Source organism: Anomaloglossus baeobatrachus, chromosome 3 (assembly GCF_048569485.1).
Source record: "Anomaloglossus baeobatrachus isolate aAnoBae1 chromosome 3, aAnoBae1.hap1, whole genome shotgun sequence".
Lineage (NCBI taxonomy): Eukaryota > Metazoa > Chordata > Amphibia > Anura > Aromobatidae > Anomaloglossus > Anomaloglossus baeobatrachus.
In genome coordinates this window covers 159,403,522-159,424,690 of record NC_134355.1, presented here as the reverse complement: position 1 = coordinate 159,424,690, position 21,169 = coordinate 159,403,522, and the positions used below count along the sequence as shown (strand labels likewise).

Below are 21,169 nucleotides of genomic sequence, written 5' to 3'. Positions count from 1 at the left end.
TCTCCTTTCTTCTAAGAGCCATAGCTTTTTTTCTGTCAATACAGCCATAGGAGGGCTTGTTATTTGTGGGACAAGTGGTCCTTTTGAATTAGGCCATTCATTCTGCCACATTTTGTATTAGAAAATGGGAAAAAAAATCCAAGTGCGGAGAAATTGAAAAAAAAAAGTTAAATTCCACAATTGTTTTTTTTTTTAATTACCATGTTCATTATATGGTAAAACTGACCTGGCATTATGATTCCCCAGGTCAGTACGAGTTTTTAGATACCAAATATAAATATGTATAGTTTATTTTTTTTTATTTAGGTGGTGAAAAAAAACTCCAATTATTCTCTTTTTTTTTAAAAAGATTGCTTTTTTTTGTCACCATTTTCGGACACCCATAAGGTTTTCATTTTTCAGGATCTGGGGCTGTGTGATGGCTTATTTTTTGCGACCTGAGTTGATGTTTTTACAAATGCAGTTTTTGGTGTAAATGCGATATGCTGTTTGCTTCTTATCGCACTTTATTGCAATTTAACGGTGGCCAAAAAAACATAATTCTGTCGTTTTGAAAAAAAAAATTGTTACACTGTTTATCAATCAGATTAATTTATTTCATATTTTGATAGATCGGACATTTGGGGGGAGGATATTGTTTTATTTTCAATGAGGAAAAGGAGGGGGATATGAATTTTTTTTTTTCTTAAATTTTGCGGGATCAGCGTTTGAGCCCACATCCAAATGAGCGTCACAACCTATGACGTACCAGTGCATCATAGTTTGTGAAGGGGTTAAAGGGGTACTTCACTATCAGGACATCCCCTTTTTAAATGCATCGCACTGACACTAATAGAGAATAGAGTGATATCGAAAGTAGGGACTCCTGCGACTCACATGAGTTTGTCATATGCCATGTGACCAATACCACCAATCAATGGCCACCAGTGAGCTGCTGCACTCTCACTTATTCTGCTTGTAGACCTCGGGGCTAGAGCTCCAGACATCCACTAGTAAATGATGGAACTGATCAGCAAGGTGTTAACCCCTGTTTGTTTGTGGGGTGTTTACAGGACTGACTGTTTCTGGATCATGACAAAAAGGACTTAAATATATTCACTTACCATATACACTTATTATAAATAGAGTGACTTTTTTCATGTTTAAATTAAACATTTATTGCTAGGATTAGTTTTCATTTAAAACATGGAGAAATGCCATATTTTCAGCATATTTTGTCATTTTCTGGTCTGATTTAAGTCAATATAGGTAAGAGGTTCACCACATAGCAGGTTCTGTTTCTTTACAGATTTTACATACAGTGCCTACAAGTAGTATTCAACCCCCTGCAGATTTAGCAGGTTTACACATTCGGAATTAACTTGGCATTGTGACATTTGGACTGTAGATCAGCCTGGAAGTGTGAAATGCACTGCAGCAAAAAAGAATGTTATTTCTTTTTTTTTTTTTTAAATTGTGAAAAGTTTATTCAGAGGGTGATTTATTATTCAACCCCTCAAACCACCAGAATTCTGTTTGGTTCCCCTAAAGTATTAAGAAGTATTTCAGGCACAAAGAACAATGAGCTTCACATGTTTGGATTAATTATCTCTTTTTCCAGCCTTTTCTGACTAATTAAGACCCTCCCCAAACTTTTGAACAGCACTCATACTTGGTCAACATGGGAAAGACAAAGGAGCATTCCAAGGCCATCAGAGACAAGATCGTGGAGGGTCACAAGGCTGGCAAGGGGTACAAAACCCTTTCCAATGAGTTGGGCCTACCTGTCTCCACTGTTGGGAGCATCATCCGGAAGTGGAAGGCTTATGGAACTACTGTTAGCCTTCCACGGCCTGGACAGCCTTTGAAAGTTTCCACCCGTGCCGAGGCCAGGCTTGTCCGAAGAGTCAAGGCTAACCCAAGGACAACAAGGAAGGAGCTCCGGGAAGATCTCATGGCAGTGGGGACATTAGTTTCAGTCAATACCATAAGTAACGTACTCCACCGCAATGGTCTCCGTTCCAGACGAGCCCGTAAGGTACCTTTACTTTCAAAGCGTCATGTCAAGGCTCATCTACAGTTTGCTCATGATCACTTGGAGGACTCTGAGACAGACTGGTTCATGGTTCTCTGGTCTGATGAGACCAAGATCGAGATCTTTGGTGCCAACCACACACGTGACGTTTGGAGACTGGATGGCACTGCATACGACCCCAAGAATACGATCCCTACGGTCAAGCATGGTGGTGGCAGCATCATGCTGTGGGGCTGTTTCTCAGCCAAGGGGCCTGGCCATCTGGTCCGCATCCATGGGAAGATGGATAGCACGGCCTACCTGGAGATTTTGGCCAAGAACCTCCGCTCTTCCATCAAGGATCTTAAGATGGGTCGTCATTTCATCTTCCAACAAGACAACGACCCAAAGCACACAGCCAAGAAAACCAAGGCCTGGTTCAAGAGGGAAAAAATCAAGGTGTTGCAGTGGCCTAGTCAGTCTCCTGACCTTAACCCAATTGAAAACTTGTGGAAGGAGCTCAAGATTAAAGTCCACATGAGACACCCAAAGAACCTAGATAACTTGGAGAAGATCTGCATGGAGGAGTGGGCCAAGATAACTCCAGAGACCTGTGCCGGCCTGATCAGGTCTTATAAAAGACGATTATTAGCTGTAATTGCAAACAAGGGTTATTCCACAAAATATTAAACCTAAGGGTTGAATAATAATTGACCCACACTTTTATGTTGAAAATTTATCAAAATTTAACTGAGCAACATAACTTGTTGGTTTGTAAGATTTATGCATCTGTTAATAAATCCTGCTTTTGTTTGAAGTTTGCAGGCTCTAACTTATTTGCATCTTATCAAACCTGCTAAATCTGCAGGGGGTTGAATACTACTTGTAGGCACTGTATTTCTATATAAAAGGGATTTTTTTTTTAATTTTCAGTATTTATTCAGGATTTATTAAATATTAGCTCTGAGTGGAAAATCTCAAAATGCCATGTCTTGAGTAAGAACAAATGCCACATGGGCTAAAAACAGAATCTCAGACTACTAAAATTGGAATATTTACTGATACTGGTTCACTGTGTGATGTTTCAGTAGCTTTATCTGATTCGTAAATAAATATGCTACATTTTATTGAGCCAAATACCATCTTGTTTAAATCCATTTTACTCAGAAAACTACTGCATTGAAAATTCTTCCCAATTGTGAATGGAGACCCTTATATTCTCCAATCATCTGCTAGCATGTGTCCCCCACTATAAAACCCCCCCCTGAAAATCTGGACCTAAATGCGGCATGAAAATTCTGACTTTTAGATAGTAACATACAAAAGTAACATACCAACTTAGCGTTCATTCAGAGATCAATTTTTCACGTTTGTGACCTATCCACGCTTTCCTTGGATAGAAAACACACCCATGAGAAAAATATCTCATGTCCGTGTTTTTTCGAAGAGAAAGTTGTTGGCACAAAAAATTGGAGACGTCAAATTTTGATCAGAATCATGGATTAAACTCTCTAAATTTTTGGTGCATGTAAACAATCGGACAACACACAGGTGTTGTCCGTATACAATTTGTGTGTTGTAGGAAAAAAAACTACAAGATTGGTGTGATCACACATACAGTCAAGATTGGTGTGATCACTTAGGTCTGCAAGAGTAAAATTGTTTGAAAAGTAAGAGGTGATTTTTATATACTTTCGATCACTGGAATCTTTCAAAATATCAAACAAATTCCATTTATTTAAAAACACTGACTTCATAGGCTTCAAAAAGAATAAAATTTCATAGAGTTCCAAAAGGAATTCCTTCCATTCTTGTCTCAAGAGGATGTTCTAGCGTATTGTTTGGATGTTCCTGGGGTGATGGAAGAATTTATATTTAAGAACAATGTGAGAGAGGGGCGAGTCTTAATTAAGTCCTCCAAAAAAGGGCTGAAAGCTGTGCTGCTGCACAATGGCAGTAAGTATGCTTCAGTGCTGTAGGTCATTCTGTGCACTTGAAGGAAAGCTATGCGAATTTAGATTTTAGTCTCAAGGAACTTGACTACGAGAATCAAAGATGGTCAACATGTGGTGAGCTGAAAGTTCTCTCTGTGCTCCTTGGGCAGTAAATAGGATATACTAAGTACCCATACTTTTTGTGTGAATGGGACAGCTGATATAGGAGTCATCACTGAAGCCAAAGCAGTTGGCCAATGACAGCATCTTTACAACCTGGACTCCAGAGCATAGTTGCAGAAAGTTTAGTTGGTCCCACTAACGTTCTCCTGCCATTACTCTATACTAAGCGTGGACTGATGAAGCAGTTTGTGAAAGCTCATTCGAAAGAAGGAGAAACTTAAGTACCTGTGTACCAAATTTCAGGGACTGTCCAAAGCAAAACTAAGGGATGCATTTTTTGGGTCTGGATATTCGGATACTCATAAAGGACGTTGTGTTCTAAACAAAAAAGAAGTCTGTTGAAAAAAAGGCTTGGGATTCTTTTAAAGACATCATGAAGACATTTCTAGGCAACAACAAACATCCAAAATGTAAGTCCATTGTGGAGAACATGCTGAAATGTTTTAAAGCCTTGGGTTGTCTGATTAACTTTGACAAACTTGGTGCTGTTAGTGAAGAGCAAGGAGAAAGATTTCATAGGATATTAACGAGATGGAACAACGATACCAAGTTAAATAGAATATGAGCATGATGGGGGACTACTGCTGGATGCTTCACAGGTAGATCCGCAGGTCTACTATAAGAGAAAAGGTATAAAGAGAAGGTTTCGAGAAAAAAGGAAAAGGTGCAAGAATTAATTTTGTAAATATATATATATATATATATGTATATATATATATATATATATATATATATATACTAGAAGGTGGCCCGATTCTACGCATCGGGTATTCTAGAATTTACGTATTGTGTAGTTAATGTATGATTTGTGTTATATATATATATATATATATATAGATGTTGTTGTGTGTAGTTGCCAGTATTTGTGTAGGGCGCTGTACATGTTCTGGGTGTTGTCTGGGTGTGGCGGGGGTGAGAGCGGTGTTGTATGTGTGTTGCGTTGTTTGAGGAGCGCTGTGTGTCTGCAGCGTTCTGTGTGTGGTGCTGTGTGTGTTGCGCGGTTTGTGTGGGTGTGGAGTGCGTATGTGTGTTTTGGGGGTAGGTATGTTTTGTGCAGTGTGTGTTGCGCGCTATGTGCGTATATTTATGTATGCCGCGGTATTTGTGTGTTGGGTGTTGTGTGTGTGTGCGGCGTTGTCTGTGTGTGTGGGTGTCTGTGTAGAGCGGTGTTTGTGGTTCCCAGTGTGTGGTGTGTTGTGCGGTGCGTGTGTGGCGGTGTGTGTGTGTTTTGGGGGGAGGTGTGCAGCCCCATCGTGCTCCATCCCCCATGCTGCGCACCCCCCATCGTACACCTTCCCCCATGCTGCGCACCCCTCATCAGCCTACCTCTCCCAGCCTCCCTCCTCCCAGCCTCCCTCAGCATCAGCCTCCCTCTCCCAGCCTCCCCAAGCATCAGCCTCCACCAGCATCAGCCTCTCTCCTTCCAGCCTCCCCCAGCATCAGCCTCCGCCAGCATCAGCCTCTCTCCTTCCAGCCTCCTCCAGCATCAGCCTCCGTCTCCCAGCCTTCCCCAGGATCAGCCTCTCTCCTCCCAGCCTCCGTCCTCCCAGCCTTCCCCAGCATCAGCTTTCCCCTCCCAGCCTCCCTCAGCATCAGCCTTCCCCAGCATCAGCCTCTCTCCTCCCAGCCTCAGCCTCTCTCCTTCCAGCCTCCCCCAGCATCAGCCTCTCTCCTTCCAGCCTCCCTCAGCATCAGCCTCCCCTTCCCAGCCTTCCCCAGGATCAGCCTCTCTCCTCCCAGCCTCCTTCCTCCCAGCCTCCCCCTCCCAGCCTCCCTCAGCATCAGCCTTCCGCTCCCAGTCTCCCACAGCATCAGCCTCCCCAAGCATCAGCCTCCACCAGCATCAGCCTCTCTCCTTCCAGCCTCCCCCAGCATCAGCCTCTCTCCTTCCAGCCTCCCTCAGCATCAGCCTCCCGTTCCCAGCCTTCCCCAGGATCAGCCTCTCTCCTCCCAGCCTCCTTCCTCCCAGGTTCCCCCTCCCAGCCTCCCTCAGCATCAGCCTTCCCCTCCCAGTCTCCCCCAGAATCAGCCTCCCCAAGCATCAGCCTCCACCAGCATCAGCCTCTCTCCTTCCAGCCTCCCCCAGCATCAGCCTCCCCAAGCATCAGCCTCCACCAGCATCAGCCTCCCTCGTCCCAGCCTCCCCCAGCATCAGCCTCCTCCTCCCAGCCTCCCCCAGCATCAGCCTCTCTCCTCCCAGCATCAGCCTCTCTCATCCCAGCATCAGCCTCTCTCCTCTCAGCATCAGCCTCTCTCCTCCCAGCATCAGCCTCTCCTCTCTGTCCCCAGCATCAGCCTCTCTCCTCCCAGCCTTCCCCAGCATCAGCCTCTCTCCTCCCAGCCTCCCCCAGCATCAGCCTCCCTCTCGCAGCCTTCCCCAGGATCAGCCTCTCTCCTCCCAGCCTCCGTCCTCCCAGCCTTCCCCAGCATCAGCTTTCCCCTCCCAGCCTCCCTCAGCATCAGCCTTCCCCAGCATCAGCCTCTCTCCTCCCAGCCTCAGCCTCTCTCCTTTCAGCCTCCCCCAGCATCAGCCTCTCTCCTTCCAGCCTCCCTCAGCATCAGCCTCCCCTTCCCAGCCTTCCCCAGGATCAGCCTCTCTCCTCCCAGCCTCCTTCCTCCCAGCCTCCCCCTCCCAGCCTCCTTCAGCATCAGCCTTCCCCTCCTAGTCTCCCCCAGCATCAGCCTCCCCCTCCCAGCCTTCCCCATGATCAGCCTCTCTGCTCCCAGCCTCCTCCAGCACGCCGTGCTCCTCTGCCGACACTCACACACCCGATCGCATCCACTCACACACACCCGATCGCATCCACTCACACACACCCGATCGCATCCACTCACACACACCCGATCGCATCCACTCACACACACCCGATCGCATCCACTCACACACACCCGATCGCATACACTCACACACACAGACACTGACGATATCGCACATACGCGCTCACACTCACAACATCCAGAGATACCACATGCCTCTGGCCATGTGATCCTCCGTCAGGTCCTGGAAGGTCAAAACAGCACAGTATCGAGGCCGAGAAGCAAGCGATATCGCCGGATGCTGTGAGTGTGTGGATGCGATGTGAGGTGTGTGTGAGGTGTGTGTGAGAGTGAGTGTGATCTGATGTGTGTGTATGTTTGTGTGTGTGCTGTTATGTGTGTGCGTGTGGATCTTCCGCAGGACCTTGATGCGCTTGTAACCATGCGAGCATGGTTACCAACGTATCCACACCACTCCCGTGCGAGCGGGGGCCGGGGGGGGTGGGGGTGGGGGGGGAGTACAGTACTCACCTCCGTGACAGCCGTGTCAGTTCGGGGAATGCGCGGGGGCAGGGAGGGGGCGGGGCCAGAGCTAGCATGCATTGCGTGAGGGGGGCGGGGCGTGGCCGAATTGCCAATGCCTGCAGGGTGCCGGGGCGAGAGGCCAATCTGTGGGGGGGGCGGAGCCTGGGCGAGCGGCTGGCCAATCCGTGTGGGGGCGCAGCCTGGGCGAGCGGCCAATCCGTGTGGGGGGGCGGGGCCATGGCGAGCCCAGCGGCCAATCAGCTTTGTGTCACCGTAAGGACACAATTTTGGAGCATGACAGACAGACAGATAGACAGACAGATAGACAGATAGACAGACAGACAGACAGACAGAATAAGGCAATTATATATATATATATATATATATATATATATATATATATATATATATATATATATATATATATGTATATATATAAAAATATATACACATATATATACACAGTGCTGGCCAAAAGTATTGGCACCCCCTGCAATTCTGTCAGATAATACTCAGTTTCTTCCTGAAAATGATTGCAATCACAAATTCTTTGGTATTATTATCTTCATTTAATTTGTCTTCAATGAAAAAAAAAATTGTCAAAGCCAAACTGGATATAATTCCACACCAAACATAAAAAAGGGGGTGGACAAAAGTATTGGCACTGTTTGAAAAATCATGTGATGCTTCTCTAATTTGTGTAATTAACAGCACCTGTAACTTACCTGTGGCACCTAACAGGTGTTGGCAGTAACTAAATCACACTTGCAGCCAGTTGACATGGATTAAAGTTGACTCAACCTCTGTCCTGTGTCCTTGTGTGTACCACATTGAGCATGGAGAAAAGAAAGGAGACCAAAGAACTGTCTGAGGACTTGAGAATCCAAATTGTGAGGAAGCATGAGCAATCTCAAGGCTACAAGTCCATCTACAAAGACATGAAAGTTCCTGTGTCTATGGTGCGCAGTGTCATCAAGAAGTTTAAACTCCAAGGCACTGTGGATAACCTCCCTAGATGTGGAAGGAAAAGAAAAATTGACAAGAGATTTCAATGCAAGATTGTGCGGATGGTGGATAAAGAACCTCGATTAACATCCAAACAAGTTCAAGCTGCCCTGCAGTCCGAGGGTACAACAGTGTCAACCCCTACTATCCGTCGGCGTCTGAATGAAAAGGGACTGTATGGTAGAATACCCAGGAAGACCCCACTTCTTACCCCGAGACATAAAAAAGCCAGGCTGGAGTTTGCCAAAACTTACCTGAGAAAGCCTAAAACGTTTTGGAAGAATGTTCTCTGGTCAGATGAGACAAAAGTAGAGCTTTTTAGGAAAAGCCATCAACATAGAGTTCACAGGAATAAAAAAGAGGTATTCAAAGAAAAGAACACGGTCCCTACAGTCAAACATGGCGGAGGTTCCCTGATGTTTTGGGATTGCTTTGCTGTCTCTGGCACTGGACTGCTTGACCGTGTGCATGGCATTATGAAGTCTGAAGACTACCAACAAATTTTGCAGCATAATGTAGGGCCCAGTGTGAGAAAGCTGGGTCTTCCTCAGAGGTCATGGGTCTTCCAGCAGGACAATGACCCAAAACACACTTCAAAAAGCACTAGAAAATGGTTTGATAGAAAGCACTGGAGACTACTAAAGTGGCAGCAATGAGTCCAGACCTGAATCCCATAGAACACCTGTGGAGAGATCTCAAAATGGCAGTTTGGAGAAGGCACCCTTCAAATCTCAGGGACCTGGAGCAGTTTGCCAAAGAAGAATGGTCTAAAATTCTAGCAGAGCATTGTAAGAAACTCATTGATGGTTACCGGAAGCGGTTGTTCGCAGTTATTTTGGCTAAAGATTGTGCAACCAAGTATTAGGCTAAGGGTGCCAGTACTTTTGTCTTGCCCATTTTTGGAGTTTTGTGTGAAATGATCACTGATTTCATTTTTGTTTCATTCTCTTTTGTGTTTTTTTATTGCAAGCAAAATAAATGAAGATAATAATACCAAAGAATTTGTGATTGCAATAATTTTCAAGAAGAAACTGAGTATTATCTGACAGAATTGCAGGGGTGCCAAACCTTTTGGCCAGCACTGTATATATAATATATATATATATAGATATATATATATAGATATATATATATATATATATATATATATATATATATATATATATATATATATATATATATATCTATATATATATATATCTATATATATATATATATATATCTATATATATATCTATATATATATATCTATATATATATATATATATAGATATATATATATATATATCTATATATATATATATATATATATATATATATATAAAATAGTGTGTACACTTTTGGTTGCAATAAAGCTTTTCCTTGTTCATGTCGCTTGTACTTAATTTCACGCTCATTTTGTGCAAAATCCATAAGTGATAGCTAAAAATAGATTTTTTTTTTAAATAGTAAATTCTGATATGACTGTAGTAAATAAAGTGTTCAACCATTAATGGCAAAAATAAAGCTTATATTTTGTGAACATATATAGGATTTTTTTTTAACAGTTTAATTCTGGTATTTATGTTCCATGTGTTATAAGAAATGCAATCTCACCTGTCAGCCCAGGGTTGGGCCACCATCCCAGATCACAAGCCTTGCATGTAAATTCATCCTGTACAAACTCATTTTCCTTGCAGGGAGTACAGATCCAACAACAACTTACTTCACCCTTTCTGATCACCTAAGCCATATAGAGAGGGAAATAATATCAAATCAATAACATATGGTGAAGTGAAATAAGTCAACACTTTTTATTATTAATTAGCATTATAGTTTCCATTACCAGTTTATCTAAATTACCATTGTGTAAAATAAATGAACATTATTGCCTGCTAAATACTGATACCATTAGAGGCATTCGCCATGTTGGACAATTCCTAGATGTTAAAAGGGTCCCTTGACATTAAGTTCTGGAATCATCGGCGATCAACTCATCTCTTTAACCTTTTAAATACTACAGAATTTTTCATTTTTGAGTCTTCGTTAGTGATGGGCGGACCCGGACTGTAAAATCCTGGGCGGCTGCTGTCTGCTATTTTTAGGCTGGGTGGTGTCCCAATATCCATGGGCCTCCCGAGTGTGACAATACCGGCCCCCATCTATTGGGCTTTATCTTGGCTGGGTATCAAAATTGGGGTGACTGTACGCTGTTTTTTTAAATTATTTACTTATATAATTAATAAAAAAAAGCCGCATGCAGTTCCTTCTATTTCAATACACTGCCAAGATAAGCACATGGCTGGGGGCTGCAACCTGTAGTCGTATGCTTTATCTGTGTTGGGTGTCATAATATGTGGGGACCCTACACCAAATATTTTATTTATTTTGTTATGTCACGATAGATGCACGTAGTGTCTGTGATTGGAAGCATCAGACACACTGTCACTCAGGGTGGGGGCATGTCTGACTGTACCCAATCCCAAACGCTGTTGGGTGAGGAAAGCAGTGCATATGCATGAATGATAATACATGGCACTGAAAGGGAGTGAGTGGCAGCGGGAGCAGTGTACAGCTGTGCCAGAGCCTTGGTAAGTACAGCGCACTTACTCCCATCCCCCTATCCCTTCTGCCACCATTTTTAATCACCAGATTCTGGTCCCCATAGACTTATATGAGGACCAGAATCTGGCCTGAAACCAGATTTTATTACTTCCAGCAAAGATGGAACTGCAGCTGCATATTGCCCAGGCCAAAAGACTACTACTCCAGCAGGATACAGCTAAACCCCCACTAAGTGGAGGCATCACAGGTGCAGGAGGAGCAAATCACACACACTTCCAAACATGGAGGAGTCGATTGCTGGATGGTATTTTTTTGTACAGGATACAGCCAGGCCCCTTTTTGTTAGGCCTTGCTATTAGAGTTCTTGCCTGTTACGTCACCGCCGGAGTCTGCTCCAGCGACTTCTGCTCCGATCGCCAGGCGACGCCGTGTTCCTGCCGTGGATGGTGCTGGTGATGAGAGAGAAGTCGATGCCAGCAGCACCAGTGGGCGCAGGCTCCGATCATCCACTGGACTGGGTTAGCTTGGGATCTGCAGTACCGCTGACTGACTGTGGGTGGCATGTGTCTTCCAGCTGAAGTTGCCAGCGTTCAGCTACAGCCAATGGGAAGACACCACACCCTTCTTATTTCCCCTCCTGTCACATGATTACTGCCAGATATAGTTCTGATTTTCCTGGCTCCTGTTACGTCCTATTCTGTTGGTGATTCCTGTGTTGACTTCTGCGTGTGTTGACTACCCTTCTGCCTCTGTTTTTGTACCTTGCTGCCCGACCCGGATCTGACCTCTGCTACGTTTGCTGACTACGTCACTGCCTGCCAATTCTGTCCCTGTTCCGCAATTCCTGGTTTGACCCTGCCTGACTACTACTCTCATCGGACTGCAGCCTTCCACAGGTAGTGATCTCCAGTTCCCTGTGTAATTCCAAGTCCCTGTATAGGGGTTAAAGGGTTTCAGGGTTCTGGGGGTCCTACTTGGTGAGTGGCTTCCCTCTAGCCTCCCCTTTACAGCCCATCTGAGTCTGTGGATCCAGGCAGGCTTGCCCCTATGTAGTGCGCAGTTGGGGTACGGCTTGGCAGCCCACCTGATCTAATAGTATGGGCGTCGCCTAATAGGCTGCGGGTTTGTGACTGTGCATCTGCTAGTGTGAACAGTGCTCTATGCAAGCCATCAGTGTGCAGTTTTACCATCCAGCAATCGCCCCCTCCATGCTTGGAAGTGTGTGTGATGTGCTCCTCCTGCACTTGTGATGCCTCCACTTAGTGGGGGTTTAGCTGTATCCTGCTGGAGTAGTAGTGTTTTGGCCTGGGCAATGTACAACTGCAGTTCCATCTTTGCTGTAAGTAATGATATTTATTCCTCTTTTTTGCTTTTTTATATCTGAAACCAGATTTTAAAAAGCGGATCACCAGGATCCGCCAGTGCTGGTTATCTGCGAATCTGCTAATCACTATTTGTGATGTCAGCACAGGTCCTTCACCACTATTTCTCAATGCTGAGCTCTGGAGCTCAGCTTTGGAGAAGTCGGTGAAGTACTTGTGCTGAAGTTACGATCATGTGACCGTAATTTACAGAGCTCAACAGAGAAGTGATGTTGAAAGACCTGTGGTATAATCAATTACAACGCTGGCGGCGTGACTAAGTTAAAAAAAATTATCATGGAAGTGCGGCACTCCTGATCATAATAATTGGTGCCTGGATAGGGTCCAACCCCATTTGTGCAATGTAAAATATTAATCTGGCACTCAAAAAAAGGATTCCGTGAAAGTTTATTTACAGGCAGGATATCTGTGTGACAATAAAAAACGTTTTTGGTGCCATGGACGAAGAAGCTTCGTACCACGGAATCTATTTTTTAAGTGCCGGATTAATATTTTCCATAAGTTAAAAATAGAATCATGCCTGAACGTGAGTGATAGTGACTGATCCCAACAAAAGCTCCACCCATATGACTGAACCCTAAGGTAATTACTGCATTCACCTAAGCATATCAAGTTTTTCTTAAGATAAATAAATGTTTTTTTTAATCCCAATGTTATTGATGCACATTGCATCATTTAAAATGCACTGGATACAGTTTAATATAAAAAAATGAACATGACCGGTTCCCTTTAAGGAAAAACAAGCATGAAATTTCTCTTCTACTTACAATCTGATTAATAAAGCTAGTTATCTGCAAAACATCACTTTAAGGCATTAGCATTTTTCTAGACATTTTCTTATGCTTGCGGCAGTCAAAAACTTACTTTACATTTCAAAAACTAAAATCAACAATATTTAAAGCTTGTTTCAATGCATACATGGCTAATTTTCACTAATGATAGATTATTTTCTTTTACAAATATTTTGTCATATTGACTTTGTCATATGCACATAGCCTGTAAGATTAAGTTCCCATGATAAGTTTTTGGTGAGTTTTTGATGCTGCACATTTTCACTGTGCAAAAAATACAGTGTCTTCAGTTCCATCAAAGTCAATGGGATTTATAGAAATCTTCTGCCCATTGTGCTTTTTTCTTTTTTGTCAGTGCATCTCGAGTGCATCTTAAAATGCACCAAAAACGCACCGTGGCCAAAATGCATCAAAAATATGATGCGTTTTTTACCGCGTTTTGCCAAATGCGTTTTTAAGTCAAATCTATTGACTGGAAGAGTCAAAAATGCGGTAAAAACGCAAAAAGAATGACATGCTGCATCTTGAAAAACGCAGCCAAGATGCAGCCAACGAACGATGCCCAGTGTGGACAGCAAAATCGAAATCTCATAGACTTTGCTGGGAGAAGGAAATGCATGTATTAAGGTGCATCTTTCTAACTTCAAAAACACACCAAAAATGCAGCAAAAGATGCCCTGTGTGAACTCAGCCTATGGCAGTACAAGGACCAGTAGGTATTGCCTATACCACCGTATGGCGCGTCTGTGTAGAACCATATTTTTCTGCAGAAGTATTTATTGCAACCAATCTTCCATGTGTAAATTCACGGTAAAGATCCCTTGTAATAATGTTTCCCTAGAAGAACTGCCTGTGTTAATCAATGTGTGTGTAGTAAACAGCGACTGGTGGTTGACTACTAAACAAGTAATTATTTGAGGTATTCAATTACACAGTTTACCTGAGAATTGAGTGGGAGGATTTATTGGCAGTATTTCTAGGAGAAATCTAGCTACCTGAATGATACATACAATTCATGTGATAACCTCGCAGAAGTGATAAGCAAACAAGAAAAATTAGCTCACTGTTTACCCAAGATTCCAACTGGGAATCTATGAACTCATTACCACCGGTGTGCCCAGGTGCTTGGTGGCAGATCACACCAGTTATAAGGAAACTATAGCAGCCAAAATATTAAAAAAGAAGACACTGTACTATTTATACAAAAGTATTATGATTTTTGCTATCTGGCTAATATGATTCATCGTTACTTTTTGTTTTAGGTTAATACAGTGTAATACTATATAAAAGAAAGTTACACAACATTCTAATTTATTAGAATACATGTATTAAACCATTTGATTTAAACCATTTCAGGTGTTTTTTTTTCCCCTGTATGACAATGCCTTTTTATGATTGAGCAGCGTCATACAGGGGAAAAAGTAAACACCTTCAAAGAAGAATATTTGTTAATACCACATAAGCTAAAGGAGAAATTTGCTTTTTGTGCACGGAAAAATTCAGAAGCCCATATTTGCTTAATAGAATGAAGAAAAAAAGAGAAAAAAACTTTTAATCAGTTTTTCAACCCTTTCTTGGTAAGGTAAACAGTTGCAAAAAAGTAATAAGAGATCTTCTTTACAGGCCACATATTCTAACAAATTAACAGCTGCATTCTGAACGATTAAGACATGCAAGCATTGAATACATGAGTTTGGACATGCATTACTGCTAAGGAAATAAATGTAAAAATTGAGACACATAGAGCATATAAAAGGCCAATTTTATGTGAGCCCAGCAGTCAGCATCAATGCTTATCTATTTTTGCTGAGTCCCTACCTACTAATGTCTCAACTTGGGCTAAAAAAGCCTACAATTTTATGGGTGGGCAGGAACCTGCTAATAGGAAATTAAAATTGCCTTAAGCTGAAGAGGAGTGCTCAGTCAGACGGCATGACCTTGTAATCTAATATGAAAAAACTGATAGCATTCCTAACAGACAAATGTGAACAGGTGCAAACTGTGCATGCAACATATTTTAACAAATAAATAGCTGCACACTGAAACGCTAAGGCATACAAACATTGAATACAGGAATTTAGACATGTATTACTGCTAAGGAAATACATTTTAAAATTGAGACACTTAGCCAATTAAAAAGGCCAGTGTATGTGAGCCCAGCAGCCAGCGTCAAGGTGTATTTCTTTTTGCTGGGTCCCTAGGTAGAGGCATTAGTAAAAAGAAATATGCCTTGATGCTGGCTGCTGGACTCACAAAAACTGGCCTTTTTTATGGGCTAAGTGACTCAATTTTAAAATGTATTTCCTTAACGGTAATGCATGTCCAAATTCCTGTATTCAATGTTTGCATGCCTTATTGTTTCAGAGTGCAGCTGTTCATTTATTAGAATATGATGCATATTTAGTTTGCACCTGTTCAAATCTGTCTGTTAGGCCTGAAACTCACATCCGTGAAACACGTGCGTGTTTGGTCCGTTTCCGTGTATACTGGAGACACGGCCAAACGTGCACCAATGTTATTGTATGATAAAAGCTCCACGTGCATTTTTGATGCATGTCCGTTTGTCCGTGTCTGTGATCCGTACCTGTGTGCGTTTTGCACGGCAGCATGTCCGTTTTCTGCACGCAACACGCAGCACGGACCCAATGAAAGTCAATGGGTCTGTGCGCACGTCCGAGTGACACGGACGCATCTCTATTTGCTCCCTGTACGTTTTGTGCTTTTTTCATGTGATGTCGGTCTTTTTTCTTTTTCTGTTTCATTCTCTCCCTCAGTCCGTCGGTCAGTCTCTATGTCTGTCGGTCAGTTCCCCCCCCCTCTCATACTTACCGTTCCCCAATCTCTGGCGCGGCGCTGCACTGCTGTTATAAAAACTTCGGCGGCTTTTACTATTTTGAAAAAGCCGGCCGCCCATTAATCAATCTCGTATTCCCTGCATTAACCGCCCACCGGCGCCTATGATTGGTTGCAGTGAGACACTCCCCCACGCTGAGTGACAGGTGTCTCACTGCACCCAATCACAGCAGCCGGTGGGCGTGTCTATACTGTGCAGTAAAATAAATAAATAAATAATTAAAAAAACTGCCGTGCGGTCCCCCCCAATTTTTATACCAGCCAGATAAAGCCATACGGCTGAAGGCTGGTATTCTCAGGATGGGGAGCCCCACGTTATGGGGAGCCCCCCAGCCTAACAATATCAGTCAGCAGCCGCCCAGAATTGCCGCATACATTATATTCGACAGTTCTGGGACTGTACCCGGCTCTTCCCGATTTGCCCTGGTGCGTTGGCAAATCGGGGTAATAAGGAGTTATTGGCAGTCCATAGCTGACAATAAGTCCTAGATTAATCATGTCAGGCGTCTCCCCGAGAAACCTTCCATGATTAATCTGTAAGTGACATTTAAAAAACACACACACACCCGAAAAAATAATTTTTTAGAAATAAAAAACACTAACAAAGTCCCTCATCACCAATTTATTAACCCCGACAAAGCCCTCCATGTCCGGCGTAATCCACGGACCTCCAGCGTCGCTTCCAGCTCTGCTACATGCAGGTGACAGGAGCTGCAGAATACACCGCCGCTCCTGTCAGCTCCACGCAACAAATGAGGTGAGTAGCGCGATCAGCTGCTGTCAGTCAGGTAACTCGCGGCCACCGCTGGATCCAGCGGTGGCCGCGGGTAACCTCAGTGACAGCTCAGCTGATCGCACTACTCACCTCAGTTGCTGCGTGGAGCTGACAGGAGCGGCGGTGAGTAGCGCGATCAGCTGAGCTGTCACTGAGGTTACCCGCGGCCACCGCTGGATCCAGCGGTGGCCGCGAATTACCTGACTGACAGCAGCTGATCGCGCTACTCACCTCATTTGTTGCGTGGAGCTGACAGGAGCGGCGGTGTATTCTGCAGCTCCTGTCACCTGCATGTAGCAGAGCTGGAAGCGACGCTGGAGGTCCGTGGATTACGCCGGACATGGAGGGCTTTGTTGGGGTTAATAAATTGGTGATGAGGGACTTTGTTAGTGTTTTTTATTTCTAATAAAGGATTTTTTGGGGATGTGTGTTTTTTAACTGTAATTTACAGATTAATCATGGAAGGTATCTCGGGGAGACGCCTGACATGATTAATCTAGGACTTATTGGCAGCTATGGGCTGCCAATAACTCCTTATTACCCCGATTTGCCAACGCACCAGGGCAAATCAGGAAGAGCCGGGTACTGTCCCAGAACAGTCGCATCTAATGTATGCGGCAATTCTGGGCGGCTGCTGACTGATATTGTTAGGCTGGGGAGCTCCCCATAACGTGGAGCTCCCCATCCTGAGAATACCAGTCTTCAGCCGTATGGCTTTATCTGGCTGGTATTAAATTTGGGGGGAACCGCACGCCGTTGTTTTAAATTATTTATTTATTTATTTCTATACTCCATAGTGACACGCCCACCGGCTGCTGTGATTGGGTGCAGTGAGACACCTGTCACTCAGCGTGGGGGCGTGTCTCACTGCAACCAATCATAGGCGCCAGTGGGCGGGGAAAGCAGGGAATACGAGATTGTTTAATGAGCGGCCGGCTTTTTCAAATTAGAAAAAGCCGCCAGAGCAGTGTGAACGCTGTGCAGCGCTGGTGATCGGGGATCGGTGAGTATGAGAGAGGGGGGGACACTTCAGTCACTCGGGGGATTAGCGGTCACCGGTGAATCCTTCACAGGTGACCGCTAATCAGTACACGGCACAGACAGAGCCGCGGCGTGACAATGAAGTCGGGTGAAGTTCACCCGAGTTCATTCTCATCCCGCTACTCTGTCTGCTGTCTGCCGACATGTAGTAAATGACATTTTGCATCACACACGGATATTCCACACGGACAACACAAACACATGTCAGTTAAGTTTCACACGCACACACGGACATTTCACACGCACATACGGCTAGCATACGGGATACATATGCAGGCCACACATACCATAAAAACAGACCTAAAAAACGGAAAATGGACCCGAAAAACGGCCCGTTTTACACGGACGTGGTTTTCACGGATATGTGTTTTAGGCCTTAGGAAGTGCCATCAGTTTTTTTTTATTTTATATGCTAGACACTGGTGTAAATTATATGGTAAATTAAAATTGTATTTTGTGGAGAACACATTTTACAAGATGCCTTAAATTAATAAGGTCAATGCTTCTCAACGAATTTGGCTAATCTTACTCCAGATGGCGTCTGTTTAAAACTGACATATGAAACACCAGCAGTGGTGAATTCTCAGCAGTAATACTGTAGATACCTAGTCCTGCACTAGCTGAGAAGTGGACTCAATTTTATCCACCCAAAACAAGTACATTTAGGTCCAGAAATATTTGTACAGTGACTGAATCTTCATTATTTGGGCTCTGCAGGCCACTGATTTTATTTAAAATGAAACAAATGAGATGCAATTGAAACGTAGACTTTCAAGTGTAATTAAAGGAGTTAAACAAAAATATCAACGTTTAGGAATTGCAACCATTTTTCTAAAAAGCCTCCTCATTTCAGGGGCTCGAAAGTAATTAGACAAAGTAACTTTCCCATAAATAAGATGCTCAGTTTTAATACTTTGTAGGCAATGACTGCCTGATGTCTGGAAGACATTGATGTCACCAGTTGCTAGGTTTCCGTCTTTGGTATGTTTTTCCAGGCTTTTACTGCAGCTGACTTCAGTTGTTGATTGTTTGTGGGTCTTTCTGAATTAAGTGTTGTCTTAAGCATGTGAAATGCAGTTCGATGTGATTGAGATCTGGTGATTGACTCAGCTATCGCAGAATATTTCACTTCTTTGCCTTAAACTCCTGGGTAATTTTGAAGTATGTTTTGAGTCATTGCCACATCATCAATAAACACTAGTTGCCCAGTGCCATTGGAAGCCATACATGCACATGCCTTCACACTGCCTCCACCATGTTTTACAGAGGATGTAGTGTGCTTTGGATCATGAGCTGTTCCAACCATCCTCCATACTTTCTTCTGCACTTCTTTCTGGTAGATTTTGATTTTAGTTTCATCTGTCCAAAGAATGCTTTTTCAGAACTAGGCTTGTTTTTTTCGATTTTCTTTTGCAAAGTCTAATCTGGCCTTTCTATTTTTAAAGCTGGATGGTTTGCAGCTTGTGGTGAACCCTTTGTTTTTGCTTTCATGGAGTCTTCTCTGTATTGTAGATCAAGATACTGAAACACCTACCTCCTGGAGAGTGTTTTTCACTTGGTTGGATATTGTGGAGGGGCTTTTCTTCACCATGGAAAGGATTCTGCGATCATCCACTAATGATACAGTGCCTTGAGAAAGTATTCAGCCCCTTTGAATTTTTCAACCTTTTCTCACATTTCAGGCTTCAAACATAAAGATAAAACATTTTAATGTTATGGTGAAGAATCAACAACAAGTGGGACACAATTGTGAAGTTGACAGAAATTTATTGTTTATTTTAAACTTTTATAAAAAAAAATAAAGTGAAAATTTGGGCGTGCAATATTAATCGTCCCCTTTAAGTTAATACTTTGTAGCGCCACCTTTTGCTGTGATTACAGCTGCAAGTGGCTTGGTGTAGGTCTCTATCAGTTTTTCACATTGAGGCACTGAAATTCTTGCCCATTCTTCCTTTGCAAATAGCTCAAGCTGAGAGAGTTTGGATGGAGAGCGTTTGTGAACAGCAGTTTTCAACTCTTTCCACAGATTCTCGATTGGATTCAGGTCTGGACTTTGACTTGGCCATTCTAACACCTGGATACATGTATTGTTGGACCCTTCCATTGTAGATTTTGCTTTATATTTTGGATCATTGTCTCGTTGGAAGACAAATCTCCGTCCTAGTCTCGGGTCTTTTGCAGACTCCAACAGGTTTTCTTCAAGAATGGTCCTGTATTTGGCTCCATCCATCTTCCCATCAATTTTAACCATCTTCCCTGTCCCTGCTGAAGAAAAGCAGGCTCAAACCATGATGCTGCCACCATCATGTTTGACAGTGGGGATGGTGTGTTCAGGGTGATGATCTGTGTTGCTTTTATGCCAAACATATTGTTTGGCATTATGCCCAAAACGTTCATTTTTGGTTTCATCTGACCAGATCACCTTCTTCCACTTGTTTGGTGTGTCTCCCAGGTGGCTTGTGGCAAACTTTAAATGACACTTTTTATGGATATCTTTGAGAAATGGCTTTCTTCTTGACACTCTTCCATAAATGCCAGATTTGTGCAGTGTACGACTGATTGTTGTCCTATGGACAGACTCTCCCACTTCAGCTGTAGATCTCTGCAGTTCATCCAGAGTGATCATGGGTCTCTTGGCTGCATCTCTGATCAGTCTTTTCCTTGTTTGAGATGAAAGTTTTGATGGAAGGCTGGGACTTGGTAGATTTGCAGTGGTATGATACTCCTTCCATTTCAATACTATCACTTGTACAGTGCTTCTTGGGATGTTTAAAGTAGTGGAAATCTTTTTGTAACCAAATCCGGCTTTAAACTTCTCCACAACAGTATCATGGACCTGCCTGTTGTGTTCCTTGGTCTTCATGATGATCTCTGTGCTTTAAACAGAACACTGAGACTATCACAGAGCAGGTGCATTTATACGGAGACTTGATTACACACAGGTGGATTATATTTATCATAATCAGTTATTTAGGACAACATTGGCTCTTTTAGAGATCCTCCATTAACTTCTGGAGTGAGTTTGCAGCACTCAAAGTAAAGGGGACGAATAATATTGCACACCCCAATTTTCCATTTAGTATTTTTTATAAAAGTTTAAAATTAGCAATAAATTTCGTTCAAGTTCACAATTGTGTACCACTTGTTGTGATTCTTCACCATAACATTAAACGTTTTAGCTTTATGTTTGAAGCCTGAAATGTGGGAAAAGGTTGAAAAATTCAAGGAGGCTAAATACTTTAGCAAGGCACTGTATTTTCTGCGGACGTGCAAGCCTTTTTGAGTTCCAAACTCACCAGTGTGCTTTTTTGCAGAAAGCACCAAACCGTTAATTTGGCCACTCCTAACATTTCTGCTATCTTTCTGGTGGAATTCAACTTTTTTTT

The 21,169-nt window shown here is 43.2% G+C and overlaps 1 protein-coding gene across 3 annotated transcripts in view; it reads right to left on the bottom strand.

Annotated features, from left to right (window-relative positions):
* GRM1 (glutamate metabotropic receptor 1) overlaps window positions 1–21,169 on the bottom strand; it is a 588,806-nt gene that overhangs the window by 32,507 nt on the left and 535,130 nt on the right. For all 3 annotated transcript variants that reach the window (XM_075339546.1, XM_075339548.1, XM_075339547.1), the window contains exon 7: window positions 9,994–10,120. In XM_075339546.1, coding sequence (XP_075195661.1) covers window positions 9,994–10,120 — 127 coding nt within the window. The remainder of the gene's footprint in view (window positions 1–9,993; window positions 10,121–21,169) is intronic.